Source organism: Serinus canaria, chromosome 2 (genome assembly GCF_022539315.1).
Source record: "Serinus canaria isolate serCan28SL12 chromosome 2, serCan2020, whole genome shotgun sequence".
Lineage (NCBI taxonomy): Eukaryota > Metazoa > Chordata > Aves > Passeriformes > Fringillidae > Serinus > Serinus canaria.
This window is the reverse complement of record NC_066315.1, coordinates 3,714,782-3,735,854: the sequence shown is the minus strand read 5'-3', so window position 1 is coordinate 3,735,854 and position 21,073 is coordinate 3,714,782. Positions and strand designations below refer to the sequence as shown.

General features: G+C 40.7%; 1 protein-coding gene across 1 annotated transcript; it reads left to right on the top strand.

The window, feature by feature from the left end:
- The first annotated feature begins 320 nt into the window (after positions 1-320).
- GHRHR (growth hormone releasing hormone receptor) lies at positions 321-20,929 on the top strand. The gene is made up of 13 exons (XM_009086262.4): positions 321-438; positions 4,415-4,520; positions 5,049-5,156; positions 6,298-6,398; positions 9,366-9,463; positions 10,951-11,083; positions 11,958-12,111; positions 13,680-13,740; positions 13,857-13,926; positions 15,448-15,539; positions 16,031-16,160; positions 17,634-17,675; positions 19,551-20,929. Exons 1-13 carry the CDS (start codon positions 382-384, stop codon positions 19,671-19,673), a joined length of 1,275 nt encoding a protein of 424 aa, XP_009084510.1. The 5' UTR covers positions 321-381; the 3' UTR covers positions 19,674-20,929.
- The last annotated feature ends 144 nt before the right edge of the window (positions 20,930-21,073 follow it).

Below are 21,073 nucleotides of genomic sequence, written 5' to 3'. Positions count from 1 at the left end.
AATAACTGTTAGGAGACTGTTTCTTTTATGCCAATCATGTTGATTTAATATAGGATTAGTAACTGTCCATCCCCCCAAAACCATTTTGTATTAAAATAATTGAGTTTTGCCAGGAGCATAGACAATTCCCATAATCCTGGCATCAATCACTCATTTCATCCAGTCCAGTCTTTGAGCAAAGTCAAAAAGTTGCAAAGCTTGAACACAGCGTGGAGAATTGTTAATATTTATCTCCCACTTCACATCCCTCTTACGTCACTTCTGTGCAAAAAGATAAATGCTTCAAATCAGCAACTGAGAGGAGAAAGAGAAGCCAAAAAGCAAAAGGTGAAAGATGCTAGGAGAAGCTGAAGAAGTGAGGTCTGGCTCTTGCTTTGGAACATGAACTCTTGTTCTTTATTTCACTGTGCCCTGCACACCCTGAGTCTGGCAGTGCTTGTAAGTAATTGCATGGAAAAAAAGCTTTTACTTCATTGTGTTTCAATAATTGTTCATTTCCTTGTGGGAGCAGATGGTCAGATACAGCTTTATTTTTAATTTTTTTTTTAGTCTCTTTTCTCTCTGTTTGCTTTGGATTCCAGTTAAACAAGGCAAGATGCAATGAAAAGTGTGAACAGCAGCAGAAGGGACCCACGTTGTGAGATCTTTATGTCAGTTTATTTCTCTGCTTTCTTATGACACACTCAGTGAAGAGAAACACATAAAGAGAAACTCTTATTTTGTGTGTGTGGGCTTTGAAAGACAGTGACAAAGAAGAAAAAACTGGAGGAGGGCTGTTACACCAGAGCAGCTGAGTTTTGATATATTTCTTTTTAATTTCAGATTCTGGAGATTTTTTGTTACAATTTCAACTGCCTTGGTGGTAGCAATGATATTATTTGGCATGTGAGCAGCTGAGATGCTGCAGGTAACAAAAGAGTGGAACCGGCAGGGATCTTTAGGGCAGATTTAGAAAAATCCAAAGCCATTAAAAAGCTTGGAGCTCTTGCTGATAACTCACTTTGGACAGAGATTGGCAAACCAAGATCACACCAGTATCAGGAAAGGTTTGTGCAAATCAGGGCAGGATATAATCTTTACTTTTGAGAATAATCACATCTTCAGCATCTTCCTTTTGCCATGCCTCCTCTAAATCCTTTCTTTTTTCCTGGGAATCTTTTTCCTGAAGGGACATTTCATGAGGGATAGCACAGCAGTTTGGGTTTTTTTTTTTCTTCATTGAGGAAAAGAAACCACTGTGAAATGGCTGCACAGACTTTTTACTGGTGTGAAACAAGAGATTCCTTTGTATCACCTGTGTGACAAACCCACTTCCCTGATTGCTCTTAAGTAGAATAGCAGGACTCAGTGCTAATGGTTAAAAATATGACAGAAGGTCTCTGTAAGAACCTGCCTTATTTACCCAAGAGAAACAGAATTTTCTTCTACAAAGTTGGGTTGCTTTCTATATTATTATATCCTGAACAAAACCAAGTCTAGGTGTTAGTGTATGAAGAAAATCTCCTAGCATGTGTTGCATATTAGAAGATAGATAAAAAACCTTTATTTGAGTATGAAATGGTAGAAAAGCAGCTCTCTGTTTTTGTTGGTGGTGTAATTTTTTCATGTGCTTTCTCTGGAAAACATGAACTCAGCTCCTGGAGAGGTTTGGAATGCTTAAGAGACTGACTCTCATCTCTTTAAATCGGGGGTCTGCTAGAGATAAAGTGTTTTGAGGTGATAAATATACCTAAAACACAGCCTGGGAGTGGAATAAATATTTTAGTTTATTTAACCTGAGTTTTGTCATATCAGATCTGGCACTCAGTGTCTGCTCAGGCAGTGGTTAGTGCTGACTTGCAAATAAACTGTGACAGCACCTCCTAAGCCTGGCTCTTCTTGAAGGAAGAGGCAAAAATTTAAATCCCTGGTACCTGAGCAGCCTCACCTTTTCATTTAAGATGCATGTGCTAAATTAGGTGTTCTCACAATCTGGAGACTTAGAAAGTAAAAGTGGAAAAAGAGACTTTCCTGGAGTTTCCTGGATTGGTGAATGAGCCAAACAAGCTTTGCTCTTGCCATGAACATTTCAGAGAGCAAAGAGAGTTTTGACAGGCAAAATCTAGCAATGCTTTTTTGCCAGGAGAAATAATCTGGAATAGTGCAAATGGGTGCATTTCCTCCTGCTGAGGTTTTTCTGGGCACAGTTCACTGAACCAAGAGAATGTTGTAAAAGAGATTTTCAGTAAATGGTTTGACTGTTTTTTCTACTGACTAATAAAGCTGCTTCTTGCAATAGCTGTCATGCACCAGGGTAAGGGAATTTTCCTGCAGTCATTGTCCAGGGTGAGCACAAGGGGAGAAATAATATATATTGGCATGAAAAGAGGCATCCAGACAGCAAAGCTTTTCAAGACAGATGCTAATTTTCTGTAATTCTGCCTGACATTGCATTTCTTAGTGAAGAGAAATGGAAGGTCTCCTTAGTTTTACTGATCTGGATGACATCCCTGGGGCATCCCACGTGTCAGATCTCCTCCTCTTGGGGCAGGGAAGTGTCTGTGCTCTACTCCATCCATCCATCCATCCATCCATCACCCATCCATCCATCCAGCCCTCCCATCCAGCCAGATCCAACCAACCAGACGCAGACCCTTCCATCCATCCCATCCATCCCCCAGCCAGTAATCCATCCAGCCAGCCATACCAGCCAGCCCACGCCAGCCAGCCATCGGTCCATCCATCCTCGCAGTCCTCCATCCATCCCTCACCATCCCATCCATCCACCCCCATCCAGCCATCATCCATCCATCCGATCCATCCATTCCAGCCTCATCCATCCATCCACCTCCAAGCCTCCATCCATCCATCAGCCATCCCGCCAGCCACGCACATCCCTCCATCCATCCATCCATCCATCCATCCATCCATCCATCCATCCTTCCATCCATCCATCCACCCACCCACAGTTCCCCTCCTCTCACACTCACCAAGCTCCATTCAGCCTGCAGAAGGAGCCCTGCTTTTCACTGCTGCCTTATACTGATCCATGGCACTGCTGTCTGCAAATGTGGCAGGAAAACCACATCCTCCTAAAAGTGCAGTAAATGGGAAGCAGATGAGCTTGCAGGGCAAACATGTGGAGATGATGACGTTTTTAACAACCAGGGCCCAAACCCCAGAAAAATAAATATTGTGGAATGAATCCACTGCTCTCCAGCAGCCTGAGAGCCTTGAATATTTGGTCAATATGCAGTTCAAATGCTCTGCAGGCCAACATGAGACATGGACATTAACATGGAGGGGAAAGACCAGCTTGTTGGAAGGGATACAATCTGCCCTCTGAATGAACTGAAAGCCAGAGAGTTATTTTCCAAATTCTTTGAATATTAATCCTCTCTGGGTGGAAGAACACTGAGCCATATGCCAGCCACCTGTTCACCATGCAGTCTCGTCCTGGGTTCATTTTCTGTTTTGTCTCTGTGTTTTTGTGTCTGTATTCACACATGCAGAGCACACCAGCACCCGTGGCCAGGGTGAAGAGATAAAAGTCAGAGTGTCTGTGATCACAGCTCATCTTCTGGGACTGGGGACAGAGGTTAAGGCTGGACAAGCACATATTTTTTAATTTTTGTGAAATAGTCCTGTGCACTTCTGCCCAGTGTGTGCATCCTCAGCAGTCTGGATGTAAGAGCCTGGGCAGATTTTTGTCCTTTGCTGCCCACAGTTCTCTGGATGCCTTCAGATCCTTCTGTGGTTCCCATATAAGTCTAAATAAGGACTAAACAACTGAATGTCTCCTGCTATTAAAACCCTGGGTGTCACTTTTTTCTTTACACCATCATACCAAACCAACAAATGCTTTGATGCAGAATGCTTTTTTTTCACCCAAATAAAGGAGTTTTGCCTCCCATCCTGTGTAAAGAAAGGCAGATGGCAGAAGGGAGAGAACTGATTCACTCCTTTTGAAGTGAGGAGCCCTTTCAGGTGACAGTTTTGCAGTAATTTTCTGTGATCTCTTGGTGATGCTTCTCTGGATGTTGGCAGGAGTTTGTCTGTGCACAGGTTCTGCAGCATTTCCTGCAGCACTGAGCACTGACAAGAAAGTGAGCCTGAGCAGGGGCAGTGTGCCTTTCTGGGGCCATATTTAACAGGGTCTAGCTAAAGTTAGGCTGTAAATGAATCCTGCACTCAAACTCAGGCTCTAGCAAAGGGATCTTTTAATCTGAATGTAGTCAGAGGAATTGATAAATTTTCCAGTGCATTGCTGTAACTACCACCTTGTGCAGAGACAGTAGCAGCCTTTGGATGCAAACCCTAAGCACTGTTCTAGGTCCTTAAACACTTTAAGATGCAAAAGTAAGTCTGGACTTATTGCCTGATGAGATCACATCCAACCCCTTCTAACTAATCCCCCAAACTCTCCTCCCTGCAGGTTGCTGGGAATGTCCACCCAGAATGTGATTTCATGGTGGAGCTGAAGAAAAAGGAGGCTGAATGTCTGGAGGCCCCACAAGAGCATGGAAATGCAACATCACCAGGTATCCATCCATGTGTGAGGGAGAGGGAGGGGACCAGAGTCAGGACATGGCCAGACTGCCAAAGGACATGAGGATTTTATTTATGGTCCCATCTGCTGTTGTCCTGTCAGCTCTTCTTCCATCTACTCCCATTCCTTCCCATTTGTTTTTTATTTTTCCATAGTCCTTCACATTCAAATATTTATCAGACCTTGTCCAATTCCTTGGCACCATGCTTGCTTGTTTGTGAGGGTGTGTTGATCTTAAAAATAGGGCAACCCCTGAACAATTATAGTCATCTGATCTTTCTTCCAGCCTCACTCTTCATTTATTGCATTCTTTCTGAAAACTCACCTCAGTCTAACACAGGGGTTTAACTAAAGCAAATTAAATAGCACTCTGGGGGTGTTTATTTCTCATAATAAAACTGTGGCTAAACTATTTTTATAAGATATGGAAGGGGTGGAGTGAGAGAGTTTAAAAAGGTTTGGGGTTTTATTTTGCTCAAATTCAACCATTCTTAAAAATATATTTCACTTTCTGTCTGAGGTTGCAAGAGAACTTGGGACAAATTGCTGTGCTGGCCAGAGGCAGATGCTGGAGAGATTCTTGCCTTACCATGTCCAAACATCCTCTTTCACTTCATGAAGGAGCCAGGTGATGTCCTACCATGGTCACTCCTGTCGTGTGTCTGGCAAGAGCATTTCTGAAAAGGGAGGGTGAAGACAGAGAATTTCATGTTCTCATGAGCTGGATGAGAGAAGTACTGCAAAGATTTTAGGAGGATCTGAGGGACCTTAGTAGTTCTCATATTTTAAGGATTATCCATAACTGGGTTTGATACCCATAGTCTCTGAGGAGGTCCTGGATCAAAAATATACTGAAATACAAGGAGTGATTCCTTGGTTTCCTTGTGCTTTGGGATCACTTTGTTGCTTGAGTTTCCTACAAAGCTCATCTGGAGGCTGTCTAGGTCAGAACTTAAGCTTGGGGTTTCTTGAGATTTATGCTGTGTTTGGTGTGGATGAAATGAAAGGCAGAGGAATGAACAATGTGATTGTTCTTTAAGACCAAGGTTGGAGATTCAAAGCAGAATTTAGTCCTTGGAACAGCACATGTGCTGCAAAACTGCAAACAAATGCCTTTGTGTCTGCCCCCTCTTTGGGTGAGCATGGCCAGTAACAAAATGTGGGCCCACAAGGAGCAAACCTCTTCCAGGAAAGACCTGGATTTGGCAGTTCCACAAGAAAAAGAAACTGCAAAGCCCAACCTCAGCCAGATCCAACACATGCTAGTTATAAACGAGGGATAAGGAAAATCCCTTTCATCTGTGCAGATTCATTTCCTGCCCTGGGATTCTTGACTTCTCCTTCATCTGACTCATAAATACTTTTGGTGGAAGTGTGCTGTCCTTGTGGATGGGGCTGCTTATCCCAGCCTCTGATCTGCTGGGAAGAGTAAGCCCCAGGGGAGGTGGGAATGAGAAGGGATATGGTGGAAGGGTGAGTGCAATGCAGAGCTGAAATTTATGGAGCAGTGCTTCCCAATCTTCTCCAGGGTGCCTGATATAATTCCTTCCTTAGTCACCTTTGTCCTCTCCCTTCTTCCCATTGTTTGTCTATAAATAAAACACAAAGTTCTGGATCTGATGATCTGAATGTGCACAGGAAAATTGTCCTACCAACTCTGTGAGATGCTCATGATCCTGGTACAACTTTGTACCAGCCAGAAGTCTTCTGGCTTTTATTTTCCATATTATTTTGTCCTTCACTGAGAAAATTAAATACTTATTTTTCAGCTGGGATGATAAAAAGAAACTGCACAAAAAAGGGCTGGTCTGACCCATTCCCTCCCTACCATGTGGCCTGTCCAGTAGAGGATGAGATTCCTCTTGAAGAAGTAAGTTTAATTACATAAATATATGTGAGTGGTGTGCTGATTTTATAGTATTCCTTTCTATTCCTGAAGAGGGAAACTCAGAAGAAGCTGAAATTTCTCTCTAAGTATGGGATATAATTCCAATTTTTACTCTGGCCACTTATTTTGTAAGATAACTGAGAATATTTTATTATTCAGGTGTAACAACAACAAAGCCAGCTGTAAATTCACAAGTATAACAGACAAAGATGTAGCACAAAATGTTTATAAAATGTGAATTAAGACATTTCAGTATTATCAGGCAGCAAGATGAATTTGTAGTATCACAGCATCTGTACAGAAAATGTGCTATTGAAAGACCACTGTTACAAATTTAGCAATATCTAAGGAAAATAGGGGGTTTGGGCATCTCATCCTGCATGAAATATCTGATTCAACAATGGAAAAAAAAAGGTCCCAAAATCTCTGTAATCTCTGTAATGCAGATCAGAATGTGACATATTTCTTCAGCCAGATTTTCACTGTTGGTGACATTTGAGGTTAAGGGCAGAGGAAAAATATAGTGCTTGACCCCTAACTGATTAGGATAAAACACGGTTCATATCACCATGGGGAGATCTTGCACAGGGTGCTCAGAGAAGCTGTGGCTGCCCCTGGATCCCTGGAAGTGCCCAAGGCCAGGTTGGACAGGGATTGGAGCAGCCTGGGACAGTGGAAGGTGTCCCTGCCATGGCAGGGGGTGGCACTGGCTGTTCTCCAAGATCCCTCCCAACCCCTTCTGTGAAGATTCCATTATTCTACCTAGAGGAAACTCCTCACTTGTAGGTTATCCACTTAAGGAGTTGATTATTTTCTGTTTTACACATCTGACTTGTTGCCAGCTATGGTCAGCCTAGCACAGTTTTGATGTTTCTCATGGAGTGGTGCACCCAGACTTCCTGGCAATCTTTGGAGCTCTGAGGTACTTCAGTGAGCTCTGGCTGGAATGGTGCATAGTCAGGGATTTGGGTAATCCTATACAACTCACACTAAAAAAAAACCCATTATGCCTGGTTTCCACCCCATTTAACTTCATCAGTCTCAAAAGAATACTGTGAAATTTGGAGCCAATCTCTGCACCATGGATCTGTCTTAGTGCTTTGGTCAGGATCAGGTGGGAATTTTCCAGGGATATCTCTTGGCTGTCCCCACTTACTGCATTCACAACTGAGGTGTGCTCTCAGAAAGGATAATCTGGTTTCTCATGGATAAAACTGAACTGGAAGGCAAACTCAGGGTGCACCTGCTCTGCTCTGACCAGTAACAGCAGCTCAGCCCAGTGGATCAGACTGTGGATAATCACAAATCTGCACACTTGGATGCAAAGTCCTTGGCATGAAAGGTTTCACTCTACTAACCCAGGAGTTGGAAGTGGATGAGATTTAAGGTCCCTTCCAACCCAAACCAGTCAAGGATCTGTGATTCTATGACCTGCTTTTCCTAAGGCAGGTGTAGTGATAGATCCTTTTTGTGGGTCACAGAAACCAATAAAGTTGGATTTTCTAAAGACTTGGATTGTCTTCTGAGAATGTTTTCCTTCATTAACTATAAAAGAAAAAGGATGAGAAAAACCAGGTTTGTATTAATAATTAAACAGCTCAGGCCTGTGGCCAGGCTCTTCTCGTTCTACTACAGACTCATATTTAGGCAGCTGATTTTTAAGCAGCTAAATAAATTAAATAAATGTCGGTCTTATAATGCCTAAAATTCTACTTCAGGTTCAAAGTGAGCATCTCCCCTTCCCCAAGTGAACTGTAGGAATGCACTGCACAGCTGTGCAGATTTTAGGTTATAACAGCATTGAAATGGGACCCCAGAGACAGATCAGGTGAGACTGGAGTTAGATGTGCAGCCTAGAGATTATTCATTCTGTTTTCTGCTTTAATCTGTGAGAGCTGAAGTCAATTTATCCTCACTCAGGGATTGTGATAGAGGAGCCTCTTAAATTGAAATGGATTCTGACTGGCATTCCAACTGAGCAGCAGCTGAGTTTGGCAGCAAGAAAAACAGAGGAAAGAAACAACCCCAGTGTCACCAACATGCTCTGTGAAAAATCCCTTCCTTAGGATTTTTCCCTCCTGAGAGGCATCAGGAACAAAATGCCAACAATTCTTATCTGCTGCTGTGGAATGCACCAGGTGGATCTGGGATTGGGCTCTGTGGTTGTTTCTCATTCATGGCCAATCCCAGCCCAGCTGTCCAGACTGTCTCAGTCAGACACAAACCTTTGTTATTCATTCCTTTTCTATTCTTAGCCAGCCTTCTGATGAAATACTTTCTTCTATTCTTTTAGTATAGTTTTAATATAATATATATCATAAAATAATAAACCAAGCCTTCTGAACATGGAGTCAACTTTCTCATCTCTTCCCTCATTCTGGGACCCCTGTGAACAATGCATCACCCCAGAAAAAACAAACAAACAAAAAAATAAAACAAACCACCACAACACAATAAAAATTGAAAGGAGGAATAGACAGCAAAAACGGAAATAAGGAAGCAGAGAGTAAGAGAAGTGGAGAAAAATAGAGAAAGGCTGACAGAATTCTGTGTTCATCGTGCTGCCAGCAGCATTTTCCTGCTTCTGCTGGGGAGAAAACTTGGCATAGAACACAAGGTTTATAAAAATTGTGGAAGATTTTGAACAATGCCTTTTTGAAGACTGGTGAGGGTTTTTAGGTTTTTTGTGAATGAGCTTCAAATTACCCAGATCAATACATGTTCCAGCATTAGACTGGGCTGTATCCACACAGCTATGGAATGGGGCTACACAATAGAAACATAATGAGTGATTTAAGTGGAATTTTGCTGTAGGAAAGAAGACAGGGGAAAAGGCAGTCAGGGATGTCAACAGAATGGAAGCACCAAACAAAGCAAAACTGACAGAATCAGTAAAAAACCTGTCATTTAACAGCAACTTGTGTGACAAATCATTCCCTTCTTTTATAGCAATCCTACTTTTCTACCATAAAGATCATCTACACCGTGGGATACAGCTTGTCCATCACCTCCCTCATCATTGCTGTGACAGTTCTGGTTGCATTCAGGTAAAGGTGTCCTCTAACCCAATTCTTTTCACAGTTCTTCATTTCTTAGACTGTGGAAGACAACATTAGACATAACAAAATAACAGAAATAGAAATTTAGGTGAATAAAAATAAAAAATTCCAGCCATCTTGGGTAAATATTATGAAACTGAAGCTGGAAATTAAAAGGCATCAGAGAGAGCCAGGAATAAGAAGATTCAGATCTGGGAAATGAACCCAGCTGTCTCTTGGCCAAACTCAGCAACTCACTTTGATCCTGAAGAGCCAACAGAAAAATTTACTTGCTCTAGGCTGGAATGAAGATTTTTTTTTTTTTCATAAACTATGCATGCCTGCCTGTTATGGCTCCAGGGAATTTTCAATAAAAATATACACAAAGGATTTGAATTCTGAATGAATGTTCCTATGGCATTGTATAGATTACTATCAAAACATTTGCCACTAAATACATGTTTTAAAGTTAGTTTCGGAATTTGGTCACATTTGGTGAGAATTCTTTCTTACTGAGTTAGGTATTTTATACATATTTATAAGTATTTTCAGGTCTAATTAAGAGTATTTTAAGTAATTTATCATTTCATATAGATTAAATGTTTGCCACCATGTGGGATTTATTTTATTAATTTTTGTTTTTTTCTTGTATTTCTGTGAGACAAAAAAAAAAAAAAAAAGAAAAAAAGGGAGGAGTTTTAATATTATGCTGTGAGAATCAGGGTTCTCTAGGGAAAATTTCTTGACCTCTGCTGGTTCCTAGTTCATGTCTGGAAGCCTCCAGATATGTTTATTGACATCCACTCTGACCTCAGGAAAACAAACCAGCCCAAATGAGGGGAAAGAAAGAAACAATGGACATAAGGAGATGCAGTAATAGGGAGGAAAAAGTCATAATTAACAATGGGGTTGACATTTGAGGTCAGCAATAAAATTCTGCACACTCCAGGTGAACTTTCAGATTAGGTGACCTTTCAGATTACTGGGTCTGGGTAGAATTTGGCTTTTAGGGGAACTTTTTGATTATTAACTCAAGTCCTCATCTCCAAACGAAAACATGAAGCTGAAGCTGTATAACTCCCTCAAAAATCTGTATATAATAACAGCAAAAATTTAATCTTAGTTAACTGGGAATTTAAGGTAGACATGTAAATTGAATTGAAAGTAGATGTGCAAATTGAATTTAAAGTAGATGTGTCAAATTGTTTTAAAGCTCTTCTGAGCTTTTACTTAATTTATCAAAATAACTTTGGCAAAGTAAGGAAAAAGCTGTAATTCTGGTTAACAAGTAAAGAGATTAAAATGTAGATTGTGGCTGATTTGCTTCACATGAGGAAGTTTTCTGCCTCTCTCTGAAAGAGCTCAGTGGATCAAAAAGTTCTTCCTAAACGTGTCTGGAAGTACTTGAGATAAAACAAGGGATTATTGTTTATTTTATTTACTACCAGCACAAGTAAGTTAATTATCTCAGAGGGATCTCTCTTCTTTTCTTCCAGGAGGCTTCGCTGTCCCAGGAATTATATCCATGTACAGCTCTTTTTTACTTTCATCTTAAAGGCTATTGCCATTTTCATTAAGGATGCTGTCCTTTTCCAGGAGGAAGGCATTGATCACTGCAGCTTCTCCACAGTAAGCACATGGAAAGCAGGATATTGTGGCATTTGATGGTTTTATGGACCATTTATTTATCCTTTCACTTTTTATCCCTCTTTTTTACTACTTATTGGTTTGGTTTTTTTTTCCCTTCTGACCTGGTAATGAAAATGATATAATTCTTTCAATCAGTATATTTTGCTTCCATAAATTTGTACTTTTTGGTCTCCTATATTCTTAAAGCATCAATTTGTAATGTTGCAGTACTCTAAATGAAATTTGGACTTTCACATAGCAACAGAGCAGTATCATTCCACTGGTATGTTCCAATAATCTGAAGTCTAAAATTGAAGATCTTTGAGTACATCAAAGAACAACTTTTAAAGCTTATTCTTCTGGAAATGTTGGATTTCTTGTTCTGGTTGGAAGCTCTGATCTGTAAAGCACAAAGCACTCAAGGTACCAGGCAATGAATTTAGCATTCATCCAGCCCCAGATCTTGGCAATGGTTTTCAGCAGAGATTTATGGGATGGTTCTGCATTGCTCACAATAGAATTTTAGAGCATAAGGAGAAAATGGGCCCTTGAACCTTTATTCAAGGAGCATTTGACCCTGAAGGTACACTCAGGGCAGTGAATTTGTGAGAGAACTCACATGCTTGGCAGCCCAAGTTACATTTCTAACATGGAGAGACAAAAAGCAAAATGCAGAGGGGATTCCAAGGTGTTATGATGGCTAAAGCTTACTACTCAGAAATCCATTTCACATTTGAAGCTCTCAGTTTAAACATCAGTTTAAAGATCTTGTTCTGGGTAAAACTCAGCCAACATCACAGATGTCTCCTCCATGGTCAAACCAAAGAGATGTATCTGCAAGCAATGCCTAAACTGTGCCTTTCCTGTTCCCCAGACTGAATGCAAGATCTCTGTGGTTTTCTGCCACTACTTCATAATGACCAATTTCATGTGGCTGCTGGTGGAGGCTCTCTACTTAAACTGCCTGCTGCTCTCATCCCTCTCTCATGGAAGAAGATATTTTTGGTGGCTGGTTCTCTTTGGCTGGGGTAGGTATGGATTTTACAGGGAATCAGTAAAAGGCAAGGTGTTAAATGAGGCTGTGCAGCCTGGAGAAGGTAAGGCTCCACAGAGACCACAGAGCAACTTCCAGGGGGTACAAGAAAGCTGGAGAGGGGCTTTTCCCAAGGAATGGAGTGATGGGACACGGAAATTCCATACTGTGAGGGTGGTGGGACCCTGGCACATGTTGCCCAGGGAGGCTGTGGACTCCCCATGCCTGGAAGTGTCCAAGGCCAGGTTGGATGGGGATCTGAGCAACCTGGGACAGTGGAACCCTGTGGGTTGGAGCCAGGTAATTTTTCAGGTGCCTTCTCCCCCTGGCCATTCTATGACTATGACTCTATGATTCCATGATTCTACAGTTCCATGGCTCTATGATTTCACAATTTCATGTTTCTATGATTCCATAATTCCATGGTTCTACAGTTCTATGACTCTATGATTCTATGATTCCCAGCTCTATGATTTTATGGCTCTATGATTCCATAATTCCATGGTTCTATGATTCCATAATTCCATGGTTCTATGATTCCATAATTCCATGATTCTATGACTCTATGATTCCATAATTCCATGGTTCTATGATTCCATAATTCTATGTTCTATGATCTATGACTCTATGATTCCATAATTCCATGTTTCTATGATTCTATGACTCTATGATTCCATAATTCCATGTTTCTATGATTCTATGACTCTACAATTTCATGATTCTATGATTCCATGATCCATTCCTATTAAAAATACTGGATGTGGAACCCAGTTGATCTAACTAAAGTACCTAAGTTGGGTGTGGCTTCCATTTGATTTTCATGAGCCTACTAATCAGAGGCAATCAAGTTTTTTTATGGCAATAAAGCCCCTGTGAAAGGGGTGGAAAATCAATTATATTGGAGAATGCACAAGGAGACATCCTCCAGTCTTAACCTTCTTCACCCCACTGAAAACACCTCTAGGGAATTATCACAAGCACCAGAGTTAAAAGTGCCTTGCTCCAGTTTGTGCAGAATGGTTACACAGGTTGGGAAAGGGAATTGTTTTTTTCCTAAGCAGAAAATCTTTTATTCCTGGTATTTCTACAGCCAATCTTATGCACTGAGCTATTGTATGAATGAAGCAGCTCTGTCCATTAAATAACAGGACAGGCAGTGAAACAGCAACATCTCCTCTCTGGTCTGGTTGTTGTCTGGAATAAATGGAATTGTTCAGACTTAGAAACCTGAAACCAAGTGGGTGCCCACAGAGAGTTGTTGTGGGAAGGAAAAAGCAGAGCACTCCTCTATGGCAGGTGAATGCACTTGGCCAGGGGAATCTTTTGTTGCTTCAGGGAGGGAAATCCATGCCTGTTGCCACCAAAGATTAAGAAAGGTCTGACAATTCAGCAAACAGAATCACTTTTTGTGTTTTAGGCACTGTATTTAAAACAATTTCTGTTAAGGGAACTGACCCCAAAAGATAATTCCAGCTCTCAAAAATGATTGATGTGTATCATTGCAGCAAAGTTACAGTGGACAAGGCTTGGATTAATTATATTTTATTTTGAAATGTCTGACAGGTTTTCCAACACTTTTCACCCTAATATGGATATTGACAAAATTCTACTTTGAAGACACAGCGTGAGTCATCGTTTCCCACATTATTCTACATCCTTGGGTTATATTTTTAATTGATTGCAGTGATTACATACTCATCTTTTTCTAAAGATTTCTTTTTCTTACTATCATGTTCACAGATGCTGGGACATTAATCAAGGCTCTCCTTACTGGTGGCTAATCAAAGGACCAATTGTAATTTCTGTGGGGGTAGGTACTTCTGAGTTTGCTGATATTACTTAGAAGAAAAAAAGGCTTTTGTATTGAAATGGGTTTCTTTGCTGAGTTATAGGAAGAGGAATGATAAATTTCTACTGTTAACAGCCCGTGCCCAATGTAAACTAAAAAGTTTGTCTTTCAAACAAATTGAAACTTTCCTAGAATTGTCACTTTAGTGGAAGTTAAAAGCAAGTGAATGGACTAAATACTCCTTATATTTGAAAAAAATATTTTAGCATAAGAGCTCAGAATCAGCCATAAATTTTAATACAAAACTGTCAAGGGAAAGAGGTTTCTGTTCAGAGCTGACACCTGATAACTGTTCTTGAGCCTGGCATTTATTGAATAAACTGATGGGTTTTAAATGATTGTCATAAATGTTTACTCCCACAAGTCATTAAACCCGAGCAGTGTTTGAGAAAGCAGTTAATGGATGACCTTAAGGTCAGCTATTAAAGCTTAATTTAATTGGAGGACAGATGCATGCAAATGAGGGGAGTAGAATCACAGAATTTGGGTTGGAAGGGACCTTAAAGATCCACACAAACTATGTGAGTGAAGAATCTCAAGTTGAATTCTGGCCAGAGCTCGCTGTGTTTCAACAATAAAATATTTCATGTCCTTCTGTTATTTCTTCTGCTGGAATTCACATAGAGCATCACTAATGGATAGAATGAGGTTGGACTTTCTGGTAAAATGAGGACATTCTTAGACAAAATTAAACATTCAGACTCGCCTAAGGAAGAGCTGGTGTGTACAGACACTCAAAAAGAATGCTTGGGGAGAATCCCTTTGATGATGAAAAACTGAGCAGCCTCACAGACTTTGCATAAAGCTGTGCCAAATTACAACTGTAGAAGAAATGATTTGCAAGTTAGGACTGACCCTAACTGCTGTGGAGCTGAACTAATGTTCCTCAAGGGCTCCTTCAGAGCCAACAAAGGGAAATGTGCACTTTTGGCAAGTTTCAGGTTCAGATTCACCTGATTTAAAACAAATATCTACCTTGGGAGGAGGTGAGCCACCCCCAAGCCCACCTGAATCTCTATTAACTCTCCTGGCTGGTTCTCCACTGGCTGCAGAGGCAGAAGAGAGTGATCAGCTCTGATGGAAATATCTCATTGTAGAGGTATTTAGGCAGAAAAATTCTACTAATGGTGCCCAGAGAGATCAGCCAGAATTTAATGCAATATTCCTCTCTAAGGAGAATCCAACTGATTTGAGCTACAAAAGGTAAAAAGAGAGTCACACAAGCTAGTGACAAAAAAATTTTGCTGAAAAAAGTGAGTCTCAAGTTTTCATCCTCAGCCATCTTCAAGAAGGAATACAACTTATTTAAATACTTGAATGCTGCCAGCAGGAATAGCATTAACAACCCTACATTAAAACTGCAGAAATTACATTCGAACTAAAATAAAAAAATAAAACTTACCAGATTTTCTCTGCAAGGTTTTACATCAGAAATTAACTTTTTCTTTTTCTCCCCACCCACGCCTCAAATGTTGTGAACAGGTCAATTTTGTCCTATTTATCAACATCATCAGAATTTTGCTGAAAAAACTAGATCCTAGACAAATCAATTTCAATAATTCTTCTCAGTACAGGTAATGTATGGAATAATTTTTAAAAACTCAATTATTTCAATTATAATAATTAAAAGTTATGTTGTCTTTTCTAAACAGAGAAGGACTTGCTCAGTGTCACAGGCTCAGTTTAACTGGTATTAAATTTTAGAATTCCCAACCTTATCCCATTCCAAAGGAAATTAGTCAAAGGGTGAGACTCAAGTCACCTCATATTGGCCAATGGGATGTATCCAGATCAGCCCAGCCTTCCAATTGAAATCAATGGGGAGACAATGAAATTAATTGAATTGGCATTAAACCTCTTATTTAAGATAGGAAAAAATACCCACTGTAGCTGCCTTACTCTGTATGAGAACTGCAAGGAAGACAGCATATTTATTTATATTTCACATATATTTTTATATATACTAGTTTCTTTTTTCTTCTGTTCACTGCTGTGGCACACTGAGTGCCTTAATTTTTACTCAGAAAAATAATATTACCTTATTTCTTCTCATCTCCTTTGCTAGACGTCTCTCAAGGTCGACTCTGCTACTAATTCCATTATTTGGAACCCATTACATTGTCTTCAACTTCCTCCCAGAATATACCAGCCTGGGGCTTCGGCTCTATTTGGAGCTCTGCATTGGCTCTTTTCAGGTAAAATTACCACAGATCCTTTGGTTCCTTCTTGCCAGTTTTTCTATTTTAGCCTTTTGTCCTCATGACAACAAGAATTGTACAAAAAGAAACCTCGGATCCTGAAACCAGCGTCTGCTCACAAAGTTCCTGGTTCTTTGCTGAGTTAAAATGTCTGAAGAGGTGACAAATCCAACCAGGCTCAAGGCTGGCCTCCAGATTTTGGAAATACAAAATTTCAGATAAGTGTGTAAATCGGATAGGGGGCCAAAGTCAAGAGTGGAAAATCTTCCTTGCTACCAGGACTTGTCCACCTGCCTGCCCTGACTTCACTAACAAATTCAAGCTGACTTGGGCTGATTTAAATCCTCCAGAGCCAATCAAAGTTGTAGGTCCAGCTGCCTTGCTAATTCTTTGTGAAAGATTAAATTGATAATTAAACATAAGCATCAAGCAGTGCCTGGTGTGTGTACCAGCCCCACACTGGCTGCTGTCCCAAGGAATGCCACATCCCTTCCCTCCCTGCAAATATTGGGTTGATGGCCCCCACTGCTCTGGACTGGCACACAGGGCATGGACAGCTTGAGGAGCTTGATGCCAACAAGGAAACTCCTGCTCTGGTGTCCCCTCCAGGTGGTTTTGCTGCCTGAGTTATGAGCTGGGCAGGACCCAATTTCCCTTTGCTTCCCTCCTGTTCCCTGTGCTGCACCTCAGTCCAAAGCAGCAGCTGTGGGAATGCCTCCAAACCTCCCCAGGGAACAGATCTCTCCCTGGATGGTTCCATGGGATTGTTCATGGAAGAATCCAGGGATTGTTCATGAGCATCCCAGCAATCCATGAGTTTTGTGCTGGTTTATTCCTCTTGAGGATTGACTCCATTGTGTCAGTCCTGCCCAACAAACCCTGTCCATCAATCCCGACCCTCTGTACAGGGAGGGGACCTTCAATGAATAGTTAATGAATAGTTAATGAATAATTTAATGGAATAAAAGGCTGAGGTGTTGAGCCAGGATCTGGTCATGCAGCTCCTTTGGCCTCCTAGGATTTGTCCTGGATTTATTTCAGTTCAGAATCTTAACAAACACATTCATTAGGCCAGAATTGGATCTCATCTGGTAGTCTAGAGAGACACAGCATCTGACTGGAGAGCTGTGTGAGTTCCATCCATGGATCTCCTTCTGCAGTCTCTGTTTAACTTTCTTTAGAGTGCATGAAGAATCAGCTGTCAGTGTGTTGGGCTGGAGAGTGGACCACACTTCCATAGCCATCAATCACATTTGTGAGCTCATAGCCTGTGCCTGATTTTGATGAAATGCCACTGAGCAGGTGTTTATCTTTAAAGATCTTCAGATTTATTTGAGATCCATAAATGATCTTTCAACTTCCAGCTATCTCCCACCTATAGTGATACTCACTAATTCACATGCCTTGAAGTTAGATAATGCAAGTAGCTTTTTCAAACTGTGTTAAACTTTTTCTCCTGGCCTTTTTCAGGGGTTTATTGTGGCAGTTCTCTACTGTTTCCTGAACCAAGAGGTAAGGAAACTATATCAGATATATCTTCTACAATATTGCCTTCAGTGGCAGATATATATTTAACAATCAGTTTCATACGAAAGACAACCAAATCTTTCATTTTCTTATGACTGTCACATGGATAAAAACGTTGATGAATTTCATTTCAATGATCTTCATGGGAATGAAGCCATCTAGTGGAGAAATGAACTTTTACTACTTTGCTATTCTGCCAAGTATTTTTGACCCTCTCTGCACATTTTTGTCCTGTAGCAGGGCTTGGAAAACCCCTGCTAAGTCCAAATCTGAAAATACAAATTGCTTCAGTGATGCAGAGTGATCTCCATTTACTGAAGGTCTATGTTTAAATTGGAAAGAATTTAAATGCATAGCTTTCCCCATTAGTGAAATATATTTTTTTAGTATTTTTAATAGTCTCATGAAGCATCTCAGTATTTCTTCATGTTGGTAAATCTGGTTTTCTGTTTAGAATGTTTAAGTCAGAATTTTACTGTTGATGGGAGAGGAGTCTTTCATTTTAACTTAGTGTCCATGTCCAGTCTAGATGTGATAATAATGCATCCTCAAGGAAATATACAGAAAACATGAAAGTTTATCCACCATATTTTAGAATATGCTGAAACTAGGGATTGTCCCTTATTTTCTGAGTGCAGAGTAGCTGAGATTGCTCCTTTGGAATATGACTGGGATTCAGTTTCAGATTGACACTCTGCTGGATTCTGTCTGCAGCTCCTGCAAAGGAGAACCCTGTTCCATGTATGCCCACCCTTCTCTTCAGAAAGGGCATCCCTGGAGTGTCAAAGGGGTTTTTAGGAGAGGAATCTTCCCCTGATCACTCTAGACTCCCTGGACTGTATTGCTAAACCTTCATTTTCCAGTTTAAAGTTTAAAGGGCTGATTAAGCTTTCAAACAGTATTTAATCACCTACACAAACCGTGGGCCAAACTTTCTGAATTTTATCAGAAATTTCTAAAAATTAAATATTTTTAATATATTAACATTCTCAGCCTTTTGGTTGAGTTTATGGCCATGAGTTACTGGCTGCTCTAATGATGTTTATGTTTAGATAAAAATCCTGTCATTAGTTTATTAATAACCCTAATCCCTTCTAACCACAGACCACAGCTACACATCCAGCTCGACTTCCCAGACACGCAGCACTTCCATACAGAAATTCCCTTCCCTCTTAAACATCTGGGGAGGCACACTGCTAACAAGAATCAGATGTGACAGGAGGCTTTAGTGGGTGGCCTGGACCCTCTCTGTGCTCCTGTGAACATGCCAGGACACGACACACAATGACACAGCTGTCAACAACACACAGCAAACCTCTCCTGACTGCTGCTGGCTTTCCCCTCATCATCTCAGATGCCAAAGCAGCATTATTTCCCAGCCACAAATTGGAGAATGCTGATTAAGAAACTAGCTGCAGATTATACTTTTCTAGAAGCAGATGGAACCAAGACAACATCCCTTAGCAACTGAGAAAGAGCAGGCAATGTGGAGAAAATATATTTCATTATGTAGGCTACGTTGGTGAGTTCGATGGTAGAATAAATATTCATAGGAATATTTAAAAAAAAAAGGAAAGGTATATGAAAAAAAGCTAAGATATTTTAGAAATGGAGTAAATGGTGCTAGAGACCTCAAGCTTAGTGCTGATAGAGCTTCAGGAGAAGTTTTCATCAGTGCAGAAAGATGGCCATGCAGAGACAGGATTCTACTTCTCCCTATCAGCTGAAAAGGAAACTAACTTGGCCAGAGATGCCCAAAAGGTTTAGTCTTTTCTAGCCCCTCTTTCTGTCCTGCTTCTTTCCCACTGTCTGCTCTCAGCAGAATTCTACCACAAACCAGCTTTTTCCTTTGTTCCTGAGGTGCAAACGGAAATCGGCCGGAGGTGGCACGGGAATAGATACGGGCTGGTGCCAGTGTGGAGGAGGACCAGGTGGACTGTGCCCTCCAGCTCTGGGGTGAAAATGACCACATCTGTGTGCTGAAAATGTCCACAATCTGTGTGCTGAACATGGCCTCAGGCTCTAGAGGAGAAAACACCCAACCAAACAAACAAAATTTTACCAAATGTAACAATTGCAGTTTATCCTGAGCAAATTGGAGGAGGATCCTCCATTTCTGACCATGGGGATTTTCTGCAGGACAAGCATTGCAAGGACAGATTAAACCCTGACTGATCTTCTAAACACAAAATAACCCTCTCAGTGATAACTCTGTACCACAGCAAACATAACAATCACCTGTTCTGGTGATTCTACTGATAGAGCACTGTGGTATTTTCGGGGTCCCCCATCACGGGGAGGAAAGCTGAACCTGACTCCATGTTCTTAGAAGGCTAATTTATTATTTTATGATATTCTAAAATATTAAAGAATGCTAAACTAAACTATACTAAAGAATAGAGAAAGGATACAGACAGAAGCTAAATATAATAATGAAAAACATTTGACTCCTTCCAGAGTCCCAACACAGCCTGACTGTGATTGGTCATTAAGTTAAAACAATTCACATGAAACCAATGAAACACCCACCTGTTGGATAAACAATCTCCAAACCACATCTCAAAGCAGCAAAACACAGGAGAAGCAAATGAGATAGTATTGTTTTCCTTTTGCTCTGAGGCTTCTCAGCTTCCAAGAGAAGAATCCTGGGAAAATGGACTTTTCAGAAAATATGATGGTGACAGAGCACAAAGTACTTATGAGTGGACACCAGTAGCACCCTCCAGAGGCACCATAGATGACCACCTCTGGAAAACGGAATTCAATTCTAATTTAGTGGGGGCTGGAGTCTATCCAGCTTCTTCAAGCTTTGTTCCATATCCTGATTCCATAGACATATAAATAAGAAGCCCAAAGTCTTGCTGAACTGCACCAGAAAAAGCCCTTTTGTGTTCTCTTTTTACATTGTCTCTTTAGTAGTAAAAAGATTCAATTTTGCCATAAAACGCTCTCAGTTCTGATGTTATTTCAGGAGTTACAGGTTAGAAAACTCCTGAGAGCCAAGTAGCAGGAAAGGGAGGCATTGGGAAGGCCAAGGCTCCATATGATCATCATTAAGGAAATTCTTTGCAAGGAAATGAAAAGAAAAGGCCAATTTTTGCACAGAAAGAGAATGAGACCCCCAGGAGATGGATTGGGAGACTGCTGGGAATATTGCTAAATATTTTCTTATGCATGACTGGTTTTGCTCTCCAGTGCTGTAAAAGACTCAGAAGCTTGAAAATAAACTTGGAATCCCAGTGTTTGCACTTGAGTGGTTTTGTTTTATTTTGGTTTTGGGTTTTTTCCACGGTGGTGATTGTAACCTGTAAATTAAAAGATTGATTAAACTTTTTGATGGGAATATCAGGGCTTGGAAAGGGGTGAAGGAAGTTAAGCTGTAC

What these genes read in the sequence shown, in the direction of transcription:
- GHRHR (XM_009086262.4), top strand. Translation starts at nt 382, where the DNA reads ATGAACTCTTGTTCTTTATTTCACTGTGCCCTGCACACCCTGAGTCTG. An exon ending in CAATTGTAATTTCTGTGGGG is followed by an intron (nt 13,927 to 15,447) that starts GTAGGTACTTCT and finishes TGTTGTGAACAG; the next exon opens with GTCAATTTTGTCCTATTTAT. An exon ending in ACTGTTTCCTGAACCAAGAG is followed by an intron (nt 17,676 to 19,550) that starts GTAAGGAAACTA and finishes TTTGTTCCTGAG; the next exon opens with GTGCAAACGGAAATCGGCCG.